The sequence below is a fragment of the Hippichthys cyanospilos genome, chromosome 4 (assembly GCF_059441005.1).
Source record: "Hippichthys cyanospilos isolate Australia breed blue-spotted pipefish chromosome 4, RoL_Hcya_1.0, whole genome shotgun sequence".
NCBI lineage: Eukaryota > Metazoa > Chordata > Actinopteri > Syngnathiformes > Syngnathidae > Hippichthys > Hippichthys cyanospilos.
Window position 1 is genome coordinate 9186190 of NC_142372.1, and position 24234 is coordinate 9210423.

At 39.6% G+C, this 24234-nt stretch overlaps 1 protein-coding gene across 2 annotated transcripts in view; it reads right to left on the reverse strand.

Moving 5' to 3' along the window:
* unc13c (unc-13 homolog C (C. elegans)) overlaps positions 1 to 24234 on the reverse strand; it is a 118244-nt gene that overhangs the window by 48015 nt on the left and 45995 nt on the right. For both annotated transcript variants that reach the window (XM_088412518.1, XM_088412517.1), the window contains exons 9-16: positions 23690 to 23831; positions 19628 to 19797; positions 16856 to 16971; positions 16448 to 16611; positions 13480 to 13636; positions 13183 to 13251; positions 3462 to 3551; positions 568 to 696 (exon numbers count right to left, since the gene is read on the reverse strand). In XM_088412518.1, coding sequence (XP_088268644.1) covers positions 568 to 696; positions 3462 to 3551; positions 13183 to 13251; positions 13480 to 13636; positions 16448 to 16611; positions 16856 to 16971; positions 19628 to 19797; positions 23690 to 23831 — 1037 coding nt within the window. The remainder of the gene's footprint in view (positions 1 to 567; positions 697 to 3461; positions 3552 to 13182; positions 13252 to 13479; positions 13637 to 16447; positions 16612 to 16855; positions 16972 to 19627; positions 19798 to 23689; positions 23832 to 24234) is intronic.

Genomic DNA, 24234 nt, shown 5'->3' on the forward strand with positions numbered 1-24234 from the left:
GCAATTATGGTGCCACAAATAGCATCTGCAAACTATAGTCTGTTCTTCAATGGCAGGTGTTATTTATTTGCTTCATTTTTCATTCTGCATTAATAACTAAGCTTATGAATTATTTCTGTATATGCAAATGCTTTGTCGCTCTGTTTTACAAGTTTGCCCCGAAAAGATTTACTCATTAAACAGCGGTCAGTTGTGTTTATTTACTTGACTGCAGTGTCTTAATTACAGGAAAAGCCACTGAGATTATGGTGTTTGATTGTATTATAATTCACATTATAGTTTAATTTTTGTGCACCTCATTAGTAAATAGTACCATAGAGTATAAGATGGTAAGTTTTTTATTAATATAATATTATGAATATAATATGAATATATCCTGATCCCATGCTAACAACAAAAATATAGTAGTAACCGCCCCCATAAAAAAAATGTTAATGAATGGCTGTACATATATATATATATATATATATATATATATATATATATATATATATATATATATGTATGTATGTATGTATGTATGTATGTATGTATGTATGTATGTGTGTGTGTGTGTTGTGTGGTTACCTGGTCCAGCAGCTGATTGTACAGCTCGTGACAATTATCAAAAATGTATTTGTATGTAGAGTCCAGGCAGGCTTTCACACAGTCCTTGACCACTTGGCTGGCTCTGGGCGGACTCTGGAGCTCTTGGACCTATGCATATGTGCACAAACACACACATACACAAACACACACACACACACACGAACATTAATGTAAGTAAAGGCTCTGTCTCTCTTTTTATTTTTTTTTATTTTTGCAAAACTCCAGGCCCTTCACTTGTCAGTAATCACATCACCCACATCTCTTGGGCGTCAATAGGGCAACACCAATCAAATCACCTCATGCAAGCGAACACTTGATGAATACTTGCTAAACTTGGGTCTTTTTGACATCCATTTTACTGGTACACCATCTACAATATTGCATCTACTCTGTGAGCACTTACGACTGAATACATTTTCAAAGAAAGCTGCTATTCCAACCCATTTAGATCAATTAGATAACAGGAACTGTCGATCCGTAGGGGTTGAACATTAGTTTGTCCATGTGTTACAGCAGATTTGTATGTTTTGTAATCTCTTAATGGACTCTCACTCAAAAATGTGTCCTGCTAGCTGTCCATGCATAATTCCTACAAATTATTGATGTTTCCTCATCCTGTTTTTCAGTTGTTCACTATCACACTGCAGAGGTAAATTTACTGAGACATTTCATTTTAAAAAGATGCCACTGAACACCTTTTTATGGTAGTCTTTTTGGGGACCACAATCTAGGTGAAGTTAAATCAGCAGTGCCACTAAGCAAAATAATACAGAATGTCACAATTTAGTAAAGTTCATAATTTTTCAAAACTCTTTACTGTTGCTCAGTCCACATTTGTGGGTGTCATTTTTATAAGCTATTGACTGAATTGAGTTTTAATGTCCTCCCTGTGCCTATGTGGTTTTTCTCAGGGTACAACGGTTTCTCCCAATATTCCAAAAAGATGCATTATAGGTATATTGGGCCCTTTGAATTGTTCTTAGGTGTGTTTTTAAGTGTAAACAGTTGTTTATATTTGTGTGTCCTACGACAGGCTGGCAACCAGCTCAAGAGAGCTGGGATAGGCTCCGGCACACCCACAACTCTCGTGAGAGTAAGCGGTTAAGATAATGGATGTATGGGTAAATGGAAGGATATTTCACCCAACGCTAGCAATATGTTTAATAATCTGTAACTGAAAAACTGTTCAAAGTAAAGTAAGGTCAAGTGAGTGTTGGAGCATGGTGAATGCAGTTCCGCCATTGCAATCCATCAGTGTGCTGCTACTCTCATGATATCACCCTCCATGTTGAGGCTGTGTTGTTCTGTATGACATCCTGGTGGAAAAAAGGCAAGCCATTTACATCCATTATGTATATCACAATTGACATGTGGCATTCATGTGTCTCCACAGTGCATTTTTAAGAGGCTGGCGCACATTGAGAAATGCTCAGCGTGATCATGATACCAGAGCAAAAGCTGTGGTAGCCCTAAGTGACGATTCTCATTCCATTGCTCACAGATGCCATCTTAGCTATGCCTCTTTGCTTCAGCGTTCAAGCAGCGCCACCGTTAAGTGGGAGCTGAATGGACCTTTTTATACACATGCTGTTGAATGAGGCAGTGGCAAGGAAACAAAGCAAGGGAGCTGGAAGTATTACTGTATAGGATGCATTCTATAAGCCTCCAGTGATGGACTTGCATCATTTGCTTTTGAATGGTCAAAAATGTTGAGACAAGTGGAGGGGAGTTGTGTGCACCTTTGATGAATTGTGAGATTGAATTGATTTCCTTGAAATGAAATGAGCCCAGAATTAATGGGGGTTTGTGTTTACAATGGAACGTTTGGGAGGATTTCATGGCCGTGATCAGTATTGAGTGTTTCAGAAGCTTAGTCAAGGTTTTGCACTAAAAGGGTAGATGTGACACAACATGAGAAATGTTACTTATTGTGCTCCATCATCATGTATCACTGTCTTTAGGGTTTCTATTGATTTCTTTGAAATTAACGACAATATTCCACCACTGCCCAGCTAATGTTATCCCCCAGAGATACTGGTGGTCATAACCAAGATTACACAAACGGAGACCAGGTTAAGAATACTTTGATGTGTTGAGACCAAATCAAGACCGGTGAGAAGGAAATTTGAGACGGGAAAAATCTGGCTTGGATGAGTTGAAGCCAAGCCGAGATAGAGCAAATGAGTTGAGAAAAATTCAACACTATTGTGGAGCAAGATTAATGTAAAAACGCGTAATAGTTGAGACCAAGTTAAGACCAAGTCAGAGAAAATTTGAGACAGTCAAGGAACGCACTTTGAGTTTAATCAAAGTGTAGACCAAGAAAGTGAGCAGTGTAAACCATGTCGAGAACAAGACTGTGAGAAGTTGAGACAAATCTACTACCTTTTGACAATAATTTTGGGGAATAAGGACCAAGACCGAGGAAACATAAGACCGAGTCAAGACGAAGAGCAAAGAAATGTGAGCGTACGTCAAGTCCAGACCTGTGAGGAGTTGAGACCTAGTAAAGGTCAAGAGCAAAAAAAAAACAAGTAAAAGTCCAGGCCGAGAAAATTTGAAAATTGTGACCCAGTGTACCCAGTGTACTAACATCTGAGGAGTTCAAACCAGTTCAAAAATCAAGACTGTGAGAAGTTGAGACGAATATGCTACCCTCTGACAATCATTCTGGGGAGTAAGGACCAAGACTGCGGAAATGTGAGACAAAAACATACATTTATTTCCCTCATATGAACAACCAGCAGCCAGCATAGATAGATGAACAAAGATTACGCGAATAATTTACCGTTCGATTAAGTAAAGCCGGATCGTTTTCTGTCACATAAGTTAGGGCGCACTGCTCTTTTAGATATTGTACAAGAAATCGGTACCTTCATCCTGAAGAAAGTGATGCTGGTCAGAAGATCTACGGTTGACTTAAGATCTTGTAGACGCTCTTGGTTTCCAGCAGGAAAATTGTCCTGGAGGGGAGGGAAAAAAATATAGTTTTTTTAAAGGCCATCACCGTCTCATTGTTATTTAGGTCCAAAATATTAAAATTGATTACAGATTAATACCCAGCAGGCATAACCGAATGAGTGACCGTCCAATCGTTTAGCAGACCAAGGAGGTTGCTTGTGATGAAAACTTCGATTTCAGCGGCATGAAGCCATCAGACGGTGCACGGGAGCGTGACAGGGAGCTTTTAAATCCCTCGTAGCATTCCGGCACCCTTACATTATTATCCTCTTCTCCTCTCTTGCTCGCTCTGCACTAATACAATTTTGCCAGTTTCCTCCACCTCCTCTACCTTTTTAAAATCAATGCACAGCCAATAGTTGGAGCAACACTCTCGGCTGCAACCTGCTTTGCTGCAAAATCACACCTGACATCCAGAAAGGATCAGGCCGTATTGCCACAACTTTGGAACAGGGTGATGAATGATCCAAAATAATGTTTTCAAAAACACAAGTTGGGCTGTTGAAAGATCACGAGAGGCTGTTATATTAAAACTGAACTTTAGGTGGGTTTTCTTTTTGTTTTTTTCTTTAGGGGATGGTGGTGTGTTTGAAGAGGTTTTTCTTCATGCTAACTCTGTTGAAGGCACCTTCAAATGCCGCCTTGGTTGACACAATCCGGAAATTTAACAAGGGTTGACATTTGACATTGACATTTTACTAGGCTTGATTTAGAGCTGCCTCGACGGCCAGAAAATCAGATTTTAAGTGATTTTTTTTAATCAGGCCATTGTGTATTGACGGACTTGTTTTTTGTTTTTTTTCACTCCATAACGGCAAAGAGAAATGTTCAGAAAAAACAAAATCATCCGCTTTTGTAGATACATACTCTGAAATTTTGATTGTGTATTTTATTTTTTATTTGATTTAGCAATCCTGCCAAAGGTTATGGCCAGTGTGTGTGTATGTGTGTGTTTGTGTGCATATACACACTGTATGTTGTGTGCTGATACCCTCACCTCACAACTTAATATCATTTTTAATAAAGCATACAGAACTTGTTTCACAACATTTAAATTCACCTGAGAAATGTGACCATATGCATTTGTGCTGCTGTTTGGGTTAGTGATTCGGTCTTTTTAGTGTATGAGCAGTTTTTTATGAATTGCAGTAAGTTTTATTTATCCCATTGCAAAAACCAACATTGGAGGAAATACGACACACTCAACTTGCAAACTCAATTTTCTGCATGAGCAATCAAATACAAGTCAGCATGAACGTACTTAGCTGCACGTTGTATTATTATATTTAAAACATGTGCAGTGACACTCAAACAGTATTCTTCACTTCCTGGCACATTCTTTTGAATATGTACCCTCAATTCCAGGGATGTGAAATAATACCCTTTCGGCTATTGCATTGTTGCATTTCTAGTCTCATTCACAGCTTCACAGCTTGAAGCGTAAGTGCCATCAGTCACAAGGCTCTCTCTCCCTGCTGACACCAATATTCTCATGACAGTAAGTGCACATCCAACGCAGCCATTGCATACTATACAAGTCATCAGTCAGTCTTCTGGAAACGTGGACTTGAGACTGCAGAACAGCCTTGAATGTTAACATCTGTCTTGAAATAACCATACAGGCACAGCCAACAGCAACACTCGCGTTGCATTTAATAACGCCATTATGGTTTGTCCTGAAATGCTTTGCGATTCAATCCCGTGCTGTATTATGCACCTTTTGGGACCTCTTTACAACTGAAATCACTGAGAAATGGGGTGAGTCACTAGAATGGGTGTTGTAAGAAATTTTACTACGGCTAAAATAGCCTTTTACAAACATTGAGATACTGCTAGCGTTTTTGTCACCAATTCCCCTTGTTAAAATAAATGTAATAATATTCGAACAAAGTGTTTCCTGGCCTCTGAAATCAATGCTAGTTATTCATCAGTGTAGCACATCTGTTCTAGAGGGTGTACAGTAAATGCTGTGTTGTGATTTATACAGTATGCATCGCTGACACTGTGTTGGATTATTTAAGAAGTCAAAATCCTATCAAATTCCACGGCAACCTCAGATCTAAACATGCTACAGATCAGATTAGTTATCACCTCTGCGGTGTCATATTCAGTACGGCGGACTATGACGCAGTGACAAGATACTTTAATCTCTGCAGCAGAGTCAGCTTTAGTCCTATCAGTAGAAAAAATGGATAAACTGGGTGCAAGGTTATAGTACAAAAATGTGTTGTAATCACATCAAATGTGAAGTTCATCAAGATGAATGTTTGCCTCATTTTATTCACACACTTCAAAAACTGCTTTCTGCAGTCCAGAAAATGTAGTTCTCTCCTGCCATGAGGAACAAAAAAGTGAATGTCTTTCTTTCCCATAAGACCAACAGTTATTACTGCCTGGAGAAGAGCCACATGCATTTAATAAACATGGCTTGACTGTGCCGTTGTTTTTCCTGACCTGAAGTCGACATGATGCACTGAGTAAAAATAATTTGCAACAAGTCTGTACACTGGTGCGCGTCAGAAAAGCAAAGTGCATCCAGCCGCCTCCGTGAAAATAATGCACCATTAAATAAAAACCCATTTTTGTTCGCGGATGTTAAAAGTATTTTACCGAGAAGCAACAATGAGACCCAAAAATTGTGCTATTGAAAAGCTTATAAAGGTAAATGAGCTTTGCAAAATGGATGCCAATTGTCATAGTACAACAAATTTGACTGAATAAAAGCAAACAAATAGTAGAGACGTTTTGGGGGTTCATATTCTATCCCTGCCAGATTTTGTGAACTAGTTTTGAGGCACTAAAATAGACGTGACTATCAAATTAACACTAACTAACTGGTTAAATACTTAACAAGCCATTGGCTTAATTAACTTACTGACAAAATGGCTGATTGACCAACTGGCAGACTCACTCGCTGAAATTAATTATTTCAGGTGCAAATGTAACTAAAAAAGAAGAACCCAGCTCATTTTTCAGCTACGTCTGAGCTCTTTCCTAATACTGAATTGATTAACAAAATGCCATGTTTGTCACATCCGCCAATATTTTACCATCATTTCCTTCAACTGGAAAACCAAAATATCGTCACACGTGATTTGAAAGTAATCAGAGCATCCTGTGTTTCTCTTGTAGGGCTGAATATATTGAGACTGGGTATTAATAAAATTATTCTTATTATTATTGCTCAGTGAAAAACAAAAATAAACACAAAAGACCAACCAACATGTGTTGGTTCATTATGAATGACCAATTTTTATGCAGTTTTGCATGATCAACATTTTATAGTTAAATATATACGGAGATATTAGGTATCTCTCCAACGCATTTTGGTGGAGACAAAGGGACGTCAGAACCATAGAAGACACATTTTAGTCGGATTGGTTTGTTAAAATGTGATCAGTATGAAAGGCTACTGTCAAGCTGTCAGTAACAAAGAGTGTATGTCGAGGCATTTAACTGTCTTTGGAAGGTTAACCAACTGCTCTCCTCAGCCAATCAAGAGCACTTGAGCGCTGATATCTTGCAGCTAATTTATGCTGGAGGCTGCACTAAACACTGACAACAGACACCATACAATAAATTCCAGGCGCAATTAAGTTTGTTCTTTAGCGCTCAGAATTGGCAAATGAATGTGATTTCAGGAAACGGTTGTGCTGTTGTATCAAGTCACAACTCGAGACTCCTCTGCAGCAACAGGTTTTGCAGTATAAAGTCAGCCGTTGTTGTGACATTTTTTCCGGGAACAACTTAAAAAAAAATCCTTTGAGTAAAAATACAAGAATTTGTGTCCAGAAATTATTCGTTATGGTCACGTTTATTAAGAACCCTCCGAACATTGGTGGTGTGTTTTACTGTCAGTGCAGTAACAAGCAGTGCATTCTCCTGTGTAAGTCATTGATAAAAAACAGCCAAAAGGAAAAGGGCCTGGTGCTGTGCAGGAATAAGAAATCTCGTGTGGTCCTGATGGGCGACGAGGTCTCACAAGATTGTATCCCATCCCTATTAAGAAGTGAACTCATCAACTGGCAATGAAATAGCGCGCTAACCTGCTAATCAACTAACCAACCCATACATTGCCTTCCACCATATCTCTGCTTCACACCGTTTGTGATTTTTCAATTTTCAATTTTCAATTTTCAATTCTGCTTTCAATAAAGGCCCAAAACTGGCAGAAATCATACATTCCAGTATGAGCTAATCATTTGATCAACACTCAACAAAACTATGAATGCAACATTTAAATTTTGCTCCAATGTTTCATGGGCTGAATTTTTCCTTGCATTCTCAAAAGGGTTATTTCTCTTGAACGTATCGTCACTGAGATAAAAACCAATCCAATTCATAGTTGTATCATAACATAGTGCAGTTTAGAAACTATTTGTGGCACCGTGTGTGTGGCCAGTTAGCTGAGATCAATGTTGTGGATCAAGTGGCTCATGGAGTGGAGTTATGTTATGGGCAGACGTATGTTATGGCGCATTTTAATGATGGCATTTTGAATGCACAGATAACATGACGAGATGTCAGGGCCCATTGCTGTGCCATTCATCCACGACCATACCGCATGTTGCAACATCATGAATGCACAGACCCATGTTGCAAGGATCTGTCAACAACTCCTGGAAATTGAAATCACCCAAGTTCTTCCATGGTTGGCATAATTATAATATAGAAATACCTATTCTTGAGCTGCTGCCGATTTTCAGCAGTTTTACACACCCATTGAAAAACAGTCGACCAATATTGCACTGGCCACAATTGATTGTTTTGTTTTTTTACCCTTGTGGACCAGCCCAAACCCCCAACTTCCCATATGGCAAATATGCAGCCTAAGCCACACCTGTAAATAATAATGTTGTCTACTTGTCATCTTGCATTTTTACTACTGAAGGAATAACAGCACCACACCAAGCAAACGATAACTATTTTTTTTTTCTTTCAGCTGCCTCTCATACTACACTCACTCAAATTTAAGAGCAGAACTCCCATGGGTGCTTTCTGAACAAGCATGACTTTATATCAATGTGTCCAAACAACAAGTCGGATCCCAGAGAACCTTGCAGATCTCTTTGGGGACAGCTCTTGGCTACATAAGGTGTCACCGTTCATCAGGCCAGTTTTGTCCACCCTGATTCAAGGCCTCTTGTTTTATAAAAGCAAACTCAATCTCCCACGGAATGTCATTAAAGGAGGGGAGAGAAATTCACTGGGTGAGCCAGATGGGAATTGTATTCCATTCCAATTGTGGCCGACCGGCTCTGCTCAGAGAGAATGAATAGTGTGTGTGTGCGTGTGTATGATAGGGGCGCAGCAGGGTGGTGCTGGCAGGTGATTCTCTGTGATTTCGTTGCGTGTGAACGTCACTGCCAAGAAGCAGGGCCACGGCAAAATAAAAGGCGCAGTCACTCAGTCACGTTACCCAACACACACACACAGAGCGCAGCACAGCATGCCGACTTTCAGCCTAGTATCATTTCCATCCAATCCCATCTCCTCTCATCCCATCCTCTCGTTTTGTATTTTTCCCCATGTTGTTTCCATTTGTTGCTCCAAGCATCAGCTGCCATGAAGGTTCTAACCCACTCGCAAACCAACACGTCGCAAGAGGGTTGGCGTTGGTTCACCGCGTGGCGCCACCAGCTGGACATAGGTTTGTATCCGAGTGATCAGGTGCACATACAAAAAGAAGGGAGGGGAAAAAAGAGCAACGGGGTGAAGGGGCATGATGCACCTGCATGTGGGCGCATGAGTATGAACGTGTTTGTGTGGGTGGATGGGTGTGTTGGAGCTAACGAGATTAGCGTTCATGGGATTGTTCTAGAAGCTTATGTACTAAATGTCAGGAATTCAATCTGCCTGAGTAGAATAGTGCAGCACCTTTGGCGGACCGAAGTGCTCTCCCAACTCCAATTTCTGGAGATGAAATTCTATTTGCTAGGATCCGTTTATTTTTCATTCTGCCATGTGTCGGCTAGTCATATCTAAACCGAATACTGGAACTCTCATACATCGCTAGGAAAGCAAGCATTTATGTTGCTGAGCTTCTCTAAAATTATAGCTGATGAAGTCAAACCCAAAAAACGGCACAGATGTTTTGCACCTCTTGAAGTTATTTAAAATAAATGGTGCCTGTTTTGACATTAGTCTTGTTAGAAGTTGAGGCAGTTGTAAACACAGAGGTCGTCATGGGTTGCTTATCTATTGGAAAGCCAATATGGTTTCTGTTTGATAAGTAACAGTGAATGTAATGGCCGAATTTCAACATCATATTTATGGTAAAAAAAAATAAAAAATAGTTCAGCACCCCCCACATCCTGAAGACAGCTAGGAGTTTGAAAGGCCTGACCACTAACACCAATCGGATTTTTCAGACTATAAGCGGCACCAACAAAATTTGAACAGGAAATGGATGGTTTGTCACGCAAAGGCCACACCGGACTAGAAGCTGCAGATTTTTACATTAGATATCCATGCAGAAGGATGGTAGATTGAAGTAATTTAATTTTTTGTCTTAAACATATTTTCTGTTCTATTTAGACTTTTTATTCCACACTGCCAACTTACGGCAGTTTGTTTAAAAATAAGAGCAGCACCAACATAACACACCACTGACACACTTGCACTGTTAGAATACCGAACCAACACAACAGTTACAAGCCTGTTTGTGTTACTTGCATAGAGTGCCTGTGGTGGCGAGCAAATTAGCAGTTCAAATACAAAATCAATATGCTGATAGTCTTCTTCTGTCTATAGGGTAATGTTTTCTTGCCGATGCGCAAGCATAGTTGCTGGGGAAGCTGATCAACATTCAACATGAATGAGAGAATGTGGCTTACTCCAGATTCTTGACGGTCTTCCTTAGACCGGATATCCCTTGGTTATTTTTTAAAAGAACTGTTAAACATTGCCAGGAGTAGAGAAGCAAAATGATTACGCTATCAATTTAGCCTATGATCTGATCTACCGCCCCATCTCAGGTGGTATATCAATCGAAAAATCAATAGGGTTCCCCCTTTGGCATAGAAAGATAAATTTAGAAAAGTTTAAAGGAGATTTGTTTGATGTTACGAGCAACGCCGTTACTGCCAAGAAACCTCCGCGGATGCGAGGCCAAGACCTAATTGCGATGGCATCACTGCACTGTGCATTACCGTAGTTTATTGCACAAATGGATGACATCAACGCATAGGAACACCCTGTGAGGTAAATAACACATCTCGCTAGATCTGCCCGGAGGGTATAAAACACGAAAGAGTGGCACAGCGCCTGCGCTCGTCATCAAACACGCCGGCGTGTCGCTAACAGGTCAAGCGGAAAATCCTCCACATACAGTAGAACATCTGTGCTCAGGAGCAAATGTTGGAAAGTCACCAAACTACTGACCATGAAGAATGAATACGTAGGTAGTTTAAACAAACAGCCCATTGATGTTGGACAGAGGCCCTGGGAAAATACATCACTGCCAATTTTTGTTTTGCACTGTTCCCCATCTGTGGGGGTACTGTATTTTTCTCAACATGCATCCTCCCTAAGCTGTTGGAGGTAGCCCATGACCTTGTATGTTCACCTGATATGCAGTCATTCACTCATTCAAGGTTTGTATCCTTCCATGTATGCTGCTGTAACTGTGATCATTTTATTGCAGATTAGTGATGGATAGACCATATGCTGTTTTGGTTTCTCAAATTGTAGCTGTCCCTCAAAGAGTTAACCATGCACCAATCCAGTATAAGCCAACTACCATCCGCGTTCGGATAATGTCGCAAACCTACATAGGGGGGTATAACATTTTTAAACAGGTACAATGTATTTTTTTTTTTTTTTTAGAAAAGATGTCTTCAGCGGCTACCAAAGATAACAAAATCCAATGTTTAAGCTTTTTTTCTTTAATCTTTATCAATATACTGTCTACGTGTTTTGTCCAAAGGCAATAGCTATTACGAAAACTACAATTGAGCAAATTCGGCTTCAAACCATCCTAGCATGAACTATGCTAGTTATTGCCGCATACATGGGTAGTTAGTTGGATAGTTACTTGTCTAATTCTAAAAAATACAGTCAATGTATTTTTTTCACATCATAACAAAAACAGGTAGTACCTGTTAATTGATAGATGCTAATGCTAAATCATTGACAAATTGATAATTGCCAAGCATGTTAACTAAATTGCCAAACAAAATATGTAAACACAGATTAATTAAGTCAGTAGACTTAGTGCATGTTGCCAAAAAGTTCTCATCCCATTATTAAAGATATATTTACATTTTTGGCGACAATATTTTTCACTGCAATTACTGTAATGTTCCAGGATACATTGACAAATGAGCCTTTGTTCCACAGTCTGGCTTTTTTTTTCTTCCCCAAAATGTTTTTTTTTTTTTTTTTGTTATTTATCGCATTTACTTTATTTGACAAATATATAAATACAACTTACAACTTTACTTACTCAACATATTTTTTCATTGCTAAAGCCTCTTTAATTCACAGTTGAGTAAAAGCATATGTAAACATGCCACAGCTATTTTCCAGTGGACATTTTTCTTGCTTGGTGTGCCTTACTTCTTCGTGTCAACATTTCACAAATTTTAACCTACCATTTATGCCATTCAAAATAAATTCATAATATAGACCTCCCCTATCTAGAAGTGTGTTTATAATCATGTCACATGATGACCAGCCACTAAAATATTGTTCATATACAACAGTGTTTGCAAACATTTTGTGGTGACCCTGTTTTATCTAATTTGCCAGGCGGGCTCACTTATTTGTTGTCTGGACTCACTTAAGCTGTCCATCTATAATTTGCCCAAAGAACTGTTGTCATTAATCATTCATTTGGGCTTTTTGAAATGCATCCCCTTTGGCTTTTGTTTTCTCTCAATGCGATGACACGCTGCTCTGAAGGTTAGTTTTGATTGACTTTATTACTATGGGGACCTGGGGGGGGTTATCATGTGAGGCGTTATAAGGTGACCTTGATTCTGTGCCATAACACACACATCCACACTGACATATATAGAGTGTTCCTAATGGGTTACAGAACATATTTCATAGTGGATATGAACATTAATGATAGGTGGGTGTACAATGTATCACCAGTGAAGATTGCCAAGTTAGAGTCTGCGGTTAATTTCTTTAACGCTTTCAGTGGTTCTGGCCGTGTTTCCGGAATCTGCTGCCGGGCAATGCTGGTTGATGATGAAAAGGAAGACGGTTTTGACTCTGGCATCTTGGTTGGAAAAAGATTTATACCGCTGTTGTTAAAAGTAGGCTTTCATGACGTCAAGATGGTGAGCCCACGTGGCTCTTTGTTCTTTTTCGTAAAAAGCCCTCTAAAATTTGTCTCCTCCTATCCCACTCAAATTACATGTCCTGGTCCACCTCTGCTAATGTGGCGCCTGGCCATTTGCTTCACTGTTAGGAGGAGTCAGGGGTCCAGTAACCTCAAGACTGCCCCTGGAGACAGGAATGTCTTTGTTCTCTCCCATCTGACTTAGAAGTTACATTGACAAAACTACCACAAGGAAACTTCAACAAAATACTAAAGAAATTAATAAAACATGAATGAAGGCTCAATGGTCACATCCCAATATAGACTACGAGACAAAATAACGAAAAAGTGCTGAGACTTACACGATATTTGGAAAGGTCGATCCTCAGCGAGTTGTGCAGCTGATCCAGTAATTTCACAAACTTCTCCCTCTGTCGAGATGAGAAATCAATTTAGTCATGAGCTGAAGTTGGACCAAAACATTAAACTACTGCGGTTGGAAAATACGTTGGAAGCCTGGTTGCCTGAAGAACATAACGTCAGAGAGCTCCCAGTTGGAGATTTTAGGCATTACCTTAGTCATTGACATTAACCCAGACTGTTCTAGGTTCATATTAAATGCACAGCGTGATAACATTGATAATGCTGAGTGCACTTACCCCAAAGTTGGAGGCGGCGAATCGATCCGAAGCGGAGGCGGTGGTTGTGGTCGTCGTAGTCGTGTGGGCGAAGTAGGCGTTGATGTTTGCGAGCAGGTTACTCATCACAGCCGGCACACCGGGACACATGTACTTTGCGGACAGGCAGGAGAAATGCCTGCGATGGAAAATGAATGGTAATTATTTGTAATTATGGATGTGGAATACGGATGCAATTAAAAACCTGGGGACTATTTAAGACTACACAAATAAACTCTTAATACCTTGGCGGCCACATGCATATTTGAATCGATATGTGCTTAAGTAATCGCCATATTATTGATGTTCCAAGCAATCCCCTCTGATGAAAGAGTTCATATTTGAAGACATGATGAGATCCTGAATGAATAATGCAAAGCTGCTTCGTATAGCGAAGGTGTGAGGGCTGGAATAACCCTTCCATTAGTGAGAAAACATATTGAGCTGCCTGCACAGTAAATCAAAGCTTCTTCTTATTTGAATGTTACTACAACCACACTTTAAGTTATGTGTATTTTCTCGTATGATTCTATGCATCTAACAGAGGATAACCTCATTTTTTTACTCTCAGTATATCTCTGTAAACTTCAAGTAATTATATGTGTCCATACATTTCATATCAGGCTTGTTCTCAGGAGTGTTTGCATGTGAATTTAATTCATCGGTAGACGAGTTAAAAAAAACACAGTTATATATCCCAATGGCAACACCATTATAAACATGAAAATAGTTTACACTCGGCCAAATGAGAATTGCTGAAACCCAGCCAAAGCACACATTTCCTCCAAAATGAGGACTGCATGCTAATTTAAAAATACAAATGCTATGGCATCCGCATTGCCGCTTGTCGGGCATATCAAACATGCGCTATTCTATACTGCAAGGCAGAAAAATGTAAATGCGTAGTCATGTAAAAGTGTACTTGAAAGCAAAAGAGAACAACAAAAGTGAGGCACCTGACTGAAATCAACACAATTTAAAGGAATAGCATTTTTTTGTCGCTGCAGCTTTTGTGTCATTTGTAATCACAAAAGGCTGCCAGGGACCGCAAAGGCAAACAGCATGACAAAGATATACAACAGGGAAATGAAAGGTATTACAACATCGGAAAACGTTGTGCTACTCGTGGCTGCTAATTATGGCTAACGTCAGTCCTGTTCTGTGCTAACGTAAGCAAACATAACTTCCCAACACATTTGCTTTAATTACTGGTGGCTATGTAATTTGTTGAGTTTTATTGTTTTTAATCTTCATACAATAATGAGAATGTTACAAAGGCATAGCACACAGTCAAAGTGGTCAAAAAAAAGTTGGAGCTACCTGAAGAGCTGCAGTCAACCATTACTGTACCACCGTAGATTAGTTCAAAAGAACACACACGCTTTCACATCTGACCAAATTCTATGAACATGCTGCACATACAGTAAATATGTTCTGATCCAAATGCCTTATTAATTACTTGGCTATAAGACTCCAAATTTGCCAGAGGCACTTATTGCGAGAGGATGAGAAAGGAGAACTATGTAAAGTGACTGATGATTGCATCTGTTGAAGGCCTGTGGTGCTTGGATAGTTCAATCTCCAGAGCCATTACTCCCTCTTAGTGCTGCACCTCCTTGACTTTTTTTTTCCCAAAGTGAATTTAATGGGGGCAGAGGCGGGAAAGGATTTTGTAGAAAGCGAAGGTTATTCAACAAAGAAAGCAAGCAGGTTGAGTCTTTTAAGGATTTAAGAAGTAAAACATCCAGGTTCTGAGCATGTAAGCATTGAACAGAGAAACATGTTTTTAAAAAACACTTAACTGAGTTATTCTTGTGCCTGCTCAATCATCTTGCACATTTGTGAGCAGCTCGCAACAGGCAAAATGTGATCAAAGCACTTTTATTTACATTAATCATGAAGAACTCAATTAATCAACTAATTGGCCCAGTGCTTATGGTGCAATACAGGCCGTCAATAAAAATGTGACAGTTATAGTAAATGTGCAGAAGCTGGTAAAACTACTTCCATAGAAAATATGAAATGTTCCTGCCATTAAATGATTACAACTAAAAGGCAAAGGTAAAGAAACACTCTTCAAAACGGGTTGGCGTAAGCAAAGGCCGGTCTTCCTTTGCAAAGGAACTCAGGTTGTGTTTTTTTGTCTCCACTCTTTCTGATTTATAACTCAAACCAAAGAGACATTTTGGTAGGTGAGCTTTCCTCCCAGCATGGGCCCAGGGCATTGCATTCTGGGTCATCTAGAAATTAAGGCTCCACATTGATGACAGGTAATGGAGTGGAAATGCGACAATTTCCAGTTGTCCTGGAACCATTGAGATTTTGAAATGTCAGAGGTAAATTTCCTAGTTAGTTGCAAGGAGGAAGAATGAAAAAGAAGAAGAATAGAAATGTTTAAAAAAAAAAGTAAAACATCAATTGAATTAAAGAACAGAGAAATTCATAAGAATTGTCCAAATAAACCGCTGTATAATCGCCTCGTTTTTCTTACTAGGAATCGGACTCAAGAATCAGTTGGAACCAAAATCGAACTGAAGAACCAGAACTACCTAAATTCAAACAATATCCAACCCTTGCATCTATCCCTCTTCAAATCCGCTACACTTCCTACAACTGTTTCAAATTGCACTCTGACCAAGTGTTTGTGTCTATAGATAGACGGATGGATGCATGGATTGAGGGATGGATGGATGAGGTAATCCTGGAGAGAGAGGGAAAGTTTGTGTGCCCACAATCAATGTGGCCAAAGCTCATTTCCGAGTTTTTGCTGGACACCAACAATGAATCAATCAAACCTTGGAAGCTCAATACCCCTCGGAGCTCTGATAATGCTGAGAAGACATTACTGACTCATCTTCTTCTTCTTCGTCTTCTCTAAGTGCCCTACACTATTCGATGAGACAGTGACCGATGTGTGAGGAACAGGTCCATAGATCAGGGCGGTACTCACGTCATGGCCTGATAGATGGACTCCACTCCATATCTCATGGCAAACTCATCCACTATCTCCTGGGACACGTCGTCATAGTAGACCTTCCACGCTTCTTCTCCTTTCACCTGCGGGATCTTCACCACACCGTTGTTCTTGCCCTCGGTCAAATAGTGGAACAGGTTCTGCAAGTGCGACGTCAGATAATGAGGATAGGGTATGCTTTGATGGAGAGTGTTGTCACTGAATGTTAGACTGCGGAGATACAAAGCATACCACTCACACATGATGACATATCTTTGCTTGAAATATGCAGTATACCCAGAAATGAAATCATAGTGCCTACGGACTCAAGTAACAATAGTCATAGCTCACCTGTTTTTGCTCGTGTGACATTTGTAAGCTAAAGTATTCAATAATCAAGGTTACCTCATGTAAACAAGTGTACTGGCCGTGAGGTGGCACCACGTTTTCTTCCCCTTTCATTTCCACACTGATTTTGAGTCTGATGGCGCCGGATACGGCAGACTTGTCAGTCCTCTTATCTGTAAAACACAACCCGGTCGACCCATTTAAAACAAAAAAGACGAAGAGGGGGTCTGAAAAACGTAAATAAAATAAGTCTGAAAATTCAAGTACTGTATTTGTACTCTTCTTGATTGTTTCCGTGGGGCAAAGGCTGTTTTATATTGTAACCAGTTACAAAAGCAAAACTTAAAATGGAGTCAAGAAAATAACATTACAGTACAGTAACTGTCCTCTGTGGTGAGAATGTGTCCTTGAACGCATTATAACAACATGTCTTATAGAGCAGTGGCCATAAATCAAACAAAGTCTATGAATCACATTATATAAACACAACAGCAATGTCAAGCATCATTGATTGGATGACATCATAGACTGTAAAACATCAAAGCTGTCCTACTCTTAAAAAGAGCACAATGAATCAGAAAATGTTTACATTAACCATGTCAGCAGTTCCAAGTTATATCAATGAGATCATTTAAATTTTGGAGTGGACTTTTTTAGCTGTAACCGCCAGATGTGCTGTTATTTCAGTATTAATTTGCTATATGAAATAAATCGACATTTTCTCAGATCTTTTTTCCACTTATTCAATGAAGAAAATAGATAGTTTGTATGGAACTTCTGTTCAAGGAGTACAGTGAAGTGTGAAGCAAAAAGATGGTGCCATAGTGTCATTTTAGACACTCGGTGGCACCCACATAATGAAATACATTACAAGCAAAGTTGAAAACCCAAGAAGAAGAAGTCATGATGTCACGTCAAATAGTGCTTCACGTTAACTACTGAGCTGTAAATAAAATAAATTTAAAAAGAAATACAAGGCTTATTGTTTTATAATACAACACAGCTTCAAAGACGAATGCCTCGGTAATGTCCCATGACCGCCGCCTATCGTGAATCTCTTTGGGGCAATTGAAGTATTTTACCTCTCACTGAAACGATCAGCAAGCTATTTTGCATAAGCATAGCAACTTGTAAATTGAGGTGCTCATCTTGACATGTAAAAGTAAAGATTTTTGTTTTATTGATTATGGACAACGGTTCAATGTGTTCATTTATTTTAAACGCTTCAAATCATCTTGCAGGCCAGATTTAACATCCTTGCTGGCCAGATCAGGCAGAGTGATGTGCTACTCCGTGCTTTGGTCATGTAAAAAAACAATAATTAGGGACAAAGAAAAGGCTCGCATTGAAGAGATCCTGAAGTGGCTTCAAGAGGAGAGCAGCTGGAAGGATAACCACCCACCTCGGCAAAAGCGCATTTAAACATTCATGGCAGGTATTTAAAGAGACACTGAACCACGGCACCGGGCATGGGGTCACTATTAGCGCAAATTGCTCCCTTTTAGCAAGAGAGACAAACAATACTCAAGCAGCAGTATGCACTCCTATTAAGACGCCATTCAAACCATTGGGAGGGCGGAAATGGTGGAACACTCGAGGTGGGAACCACAGGGCCCGTGCGTTCTTTGGTACTTGAGCGGTATTGATGGCCTCAATTGGAATACACTTGATCTGACCATAAATTTATCCTGCTATCTTTGAGGATAATGGTTATTGGATGGGAGTGGATATAATGGTTACACTGTGGCTACAGTGTAATGGGATTTTGTAAGGGAGGGCAAGACAAAGACATCTATTTGCTTGTAACGCATAAACATTGTGGCCTGATGACAACGGGATCAAAATGGGAATTTAAGGAATCGACCTGTCAATTTATTATTTAAGTTATTAAGCTGATTTTTAACTCATGTGAAATGGACAATGTTTCAAAGGAAATTATTGGTCATGCTGTTGTTGAAGTCCATTTGAAGTGACATTTCTGGATGAGAACAGGTTTTCAAGGTATTATTTCATTAGTGAGGTGAATTTATTTTTGAAAGACATCATAGCGCAAAGCGATTGTGGTAGCTAAGCAAATATAATCATATTCAGAGATTTTTATCCTATGCCTTAATAATGTGGGAGTTTGAAAAAATTCATGAACAAAATGGCTGAATTCAGTCTTCTTGTTTGCCAGTGTCCCGGTGAACCTGATGCATAGTTTTTCCCAGGGATGCATACTTTCAAATCAATGCGCGGCCATGAGACGCTAATTTTTTTAGTGTGCTAAAAATTTGTTTCACAGATGGAAATTGCAGCCTGCAAAGGGAGCCTCCTCTCGATGACTCATACTCTATGGCTGCCGCAGCCAATCACCTTTCCACTTCCTGGTTTGTCGGCTTCAGTACTACTATAAGTTTTTTTTGGGGAAAAAGGCATGTTCCTTGCAAATCAAAACTTAATAAATGCAAAAAAAAAGAATACCCATACTCATACCCATATTGGCCACGAAAAATATCTATCTATCTATCTATCTATCTATCTATCTATCTATCTATCTATCTATCTATCTATCTATCTATCTATCTATCTATCTATCTATCTATCTATCTATCTATCTATCTATCTATCTATCTATCTATCTATCTATATACTGTATTCTAGTTTAGGTTGTACATGTAGGTTAGTACTTTCTGTAGTGTTTAGGCCTTGCTTGGCGCAGTCGCAATTTTTCGACTTCGCTTTGGCGCCGTTGCGTGCTCAAAGTCACTGTTTTATAGTTCCAAGAGATGCTTCAAGGTGCTTTGTTGTCAACCAGTCTTGCACGTCATCTGTGATTAAAATACATACCTAGATTGTACCAAACATCCATTTCCCCACTGAGCGTGCGGACCTCGATGATGGTCTGTCCCAGGAAGTCATCTGACTCGCGCTTGAAATGCTGCTTCACCCGCGACTTGATGTCGTCATCCTCGTCCCACACGCGCACCTTGATGCGATCCGTGGCGTTGTGACATTCGCTGGGAATTGCAAAAGGAGAGGCACGTCGGTCAAAGCAATCAGCGGCCTCGTGTTCTACAGCGTCGCGTTTGGCTGACAGCTCATCGCGCTGGGGCGTTCAGCCGAGCAGAATGATTTAATGTCAACTACACAATTGCAGATAAGCATAGACGCTCAGGCACACACATTCTTTTTCCGCACTTTTTTTTAAGTTGAGTACAAGAACAATTCTAGCCTGTCATGAAGTTAAATTCTGGATTTGTGTTTGAATGAGCACGCTTCTCATTTGTGTGTGTGTGGCGAATGGTGCTCTCTGCCTGGCAGGAAGCGTCACCCCCAAGACGCTGTATGACCTTTCCTCTGCATGACTCTCTTGGAGCGCATGCGAACATCATCAGAGAAGAGCTGCGTGTTACACAAGAATGACTGTGTAGCGTTCACAAGGAGGATTATCTATTTGTGAAAACATCATTATGTAAAATAAGCGTCGCTTCTGTCCGACGGGCTTCGCTGCAACGACACTTATAGCCTCACATGGGGTCAGAGCGTCCGCCCCCGCAATTAAAACCAACAGATTAGGTTGTGCTAATGACGTCTTGGGTGAAAAATCCACAAGAACGCTAGCCGCAGTATTTCTGCGCTAATCCCTTTCTTTGGGAAGCACTACATGCCTGCAGCTGCGCTCGTATGGGATTTTGCTCTCTGCTAAGCACACGGTAATGTATCACTCTATTATTCTACATCCCTGTAGTAATAGGAAAACGTTTTATTATGGCCACTGCTGGAGATTCATTACTGTGCGCAAAGGCAAAAAGTGCATTTCGTAGTTGCTTGTAGTTTCATTAGTTTTATAGTCTTGAGAGCATTTATTAGGGCCCGAGCGATTAATCATACAATTATGGATGGCCCTTCAAACGGGCCCGTCAAAATAATCCACCAAGTTGGAGATATTTGCTGATTATTTCAACTTTTCACATTGATGTGTGGGTGGCGGGCTGGTCATGAGTTTGATTCCCATTCCAGCCTTCATGTGTTGAGTTTGCATGTTCTCCCTGTGCCCATGTGGTTTTTCTCCAAGTACTCCGGTTACCTCCCATAGCCCAAAAAACATGCATGGTGGATATATCAATTGTGAATGTCATTAAGCCCTAACCAGAATTGACTACTTTACATGAAACCTAAAATCACAGTTATTATGGAAAAAAAAAATCACAAAAAGCCAAATGAATTAAGCAAAAATGTGTTAATTATGACACCCTTTCATCGACTAGTTCCACAAATATACAACAGGCGTTCATGTCTTTTTAACTTCATTAATAAAGCCTTGCAATGTTGAAAATTAGTAATATATATGTTTTTTACCCCCAGATTTTAACAAATGTCATTATTTAATTTCACTACATTTCATTTTTACTGACCGAAATGTGGCAAGTACGACAACAGCCATTACTGAGATTATTTTAAGGATGTTATAATGATTCTTTATATTTACACCCTTTAGGTATTTCAAATTGTATTGTTAAGAGAAATATTGGCATGCAGTTTATTCATCAACTGTATTCTCAATTGTTGATAAATGTGCTGCTTTACTGTATATGGAATTATATGCGAAATCAACGTTCCACCAGTGATCATAAAGCTCAAGGGTATTTTGGTAAATGCCCCCGGCCGTTGTAGCACTTCACCTAAGAATAGAAGCTATAAGGATGCGCTTGAAACCTCCAAAGGAATGATTAAACCCAAGCCCTTCACGCGGCACACCACCCTGACAAGTAAAAACATTGTTGGGCGAAGGTGACAAAAGATGAGGTTGTGCAATGATTCATAAACACTGTCAGATATTCGCATTACTGGCGATCAGATGCACTCATCACGTTGAAGCGCAGTGACGACGGTTTGCCAAGCGCGATTGTTGTTTAGCTCGGGGCATCAAACACGAGAAGATTTGTCGCTATAAATCTGTCTTCCGAGGCCAGACCTGCTTGATTTTATGTTGATTGTTGTGCATTGATTAATGTCACCCTGTAGCATTTTGCTGCAACTCACCTTAATTTATTAACTCGAAATACGGAAATTATAAAAATACCAGTGGGAATGGCACTTTTTCAAAAAGTATGTTGAGAAGGCGCAACCGTGCTTGATATTTGGACATTCTGTGGTTACACACATGGGATAAAAATAGTGAGTTTATAACCGTATGTTTGCTGAGATTTTGCGTGATTCTAGAGCATCCTGGCAGCATTCTAATTGGATGCGGCGTAGGCGCATACAGTGGACGACTGAAACGCATAATGTGCACGTCTCAGAGGCTGCAAATTTATCAACATATCAGTTGCTGTGGGGCTTTTGGGAAGCGGAGCTTTCCATAGAGCAACTGAGGACAACCGGCCCCTGCACAAACGCTATGAGTCACGTAACCAGGCCACATATTTACATGCATAGTATTAAACATGAGATTCTGTGGATTAAAATGCATACACTGGTTTTATTCTAACTTTATATTTAGTGAACTATTTGTTGCTTTTCCTTCGGAATGTAAGGCGAACTGAGTTTGAACATGCTTGATTAAAAGCTGCTGTGACATTTTTGACATTTCTTTGACATTTTTCAATTTCCTTTCAAGTGCAATTGAATGTGAACATATTTCAGTTTTGATGAGATAAAAAAATCAAAAATTTCCTACTGCCATTGCTCTTTCACGGCCTAACAAATGTGTTCACCACTGTGTTAAAAATAAAACAATTATGGGTCAAAAAAGGACCACTTTTAGGGTCAGTTTAAATTTTGTACAAAACAAGCCTAAAATTGGTTGTTTTGTACAAAACAACCTCAACAATTGGGTATTTTGAGGACCCAAAATACCCAATTGTTGAGGTAACATTTAAAAGCAGAACACTATAAAACTGAGACCAAATTGACCCAAATGTGAGTTGGTCCTTTTCTGCTGCATGGCAAATACAACGAAGAACTAAACACCATTGTAGCACTTCACCTAAGAATATCACTTTGTCCGTAATTTTTTTTAGGTTTCTCATCATTTGACATTTGATGGCAAATCGGGCATCCATCAGTGACGAACAAACAGATTGTCCGTCAGAGGTGATGGACTGTGCACGTGTTGATTTGTAAGGCTTAAGACTTGAGTGCAAATAAGTACAACATGTTTAAGGCGTGATTTAAAGTGCATGCCGCTATTTGCATGTGTGCCATTACTTACCAGAGTCAAATATTACAATTAACAACAAGTTTTGCTCTGTGTTTATTTGTGATACCTTACTCACTGATTAGTAGATTAATTTTCTTGGAACTACAAATACAATGTTTTAAATTTATTTATTAGTATACATTTTTACATACTGTATATATTTTTTCACTTTCATATCATTCAATTATTGGCTGGCTCAAAGACGAATTTGTTCATTCAGCATGTCACCTTCCTCCACACAATATGTTCGTATCAGTACCCCCCACCCCCTCCCCTCTTTTTTTTTTTTTTTTTTTTTTTTTTTTTGCTATTACCGAACAAAAATAGATGCAGGTAGCTAAGCAGTCATGAATTTCCTGAGACTATGTCATATCTTCTCAGAGTAGGAGAAAAAGAGCCAGATGGGAGGACTTCAGGAGGACATATTATGTCACAAGCAATTTATTTGGTTGGGAAAATCGCAGGGATAAGAACTCCGGTGCAAACCTTGATGGATGGTACTGTAAAACTGCAGCAAGACTGGTTTTGCCAATGTTATGTTGTAGCTGCTGTGTTAAATGTTCTATCAAATTCTGCTCCCCTTTAACTATTAATAACACAGGTTAACATGCTAAATAATAGATTGAGAGCTCCTCGCCTAAAATAAGCCTCAATAAGAACCATTTGAGTTGTCGAAAGGATGTAGTCTGCAAGAGTAGTCTACTTACAAGTAGAACCTCTCATCCCACACCGGGTTCAGATTACCAAAGATGGTCTTTGTCCGACGCTTGGTCTTGCCCACCTGCACCGTGACGTACGGGTCGCTGGAGCCCGTTTTATCCTTGGCCTGGAGCCCTTGAGCACTCATAACTGGAGTAAGAAGAAATGAAAAATGGATTGAAAGCAGAACATTTGATTTGCAAGGATGGATAGATATTTGTACTGTAATTTGAGTAGAAATAACGGCTTGTTATCGGAATCTTCTTGCTGTTGTTGTCATGGGATTCCTGATTGCCTACTTCAGTGGTCTCTCATTTTGATGAACCCGCTCTTGAGACTAGCGAAGATTGTTGCTAATCCTACAGTAAATGTGAGAGGTGTGTGTAGTGCTTGTGCAGACTTAATAGATCAGCAGTGAAGGTATTTCATGACATCTTTTGTAAGATGGTTTTAGATTTAGACATTATTTGCTGATTACTAAATGTTCACTTTGGAAAAAAGTCTGTATTCACCACTTTGGTTCCTTGTAGATTAGTCTTCTGAGCAACAAGTC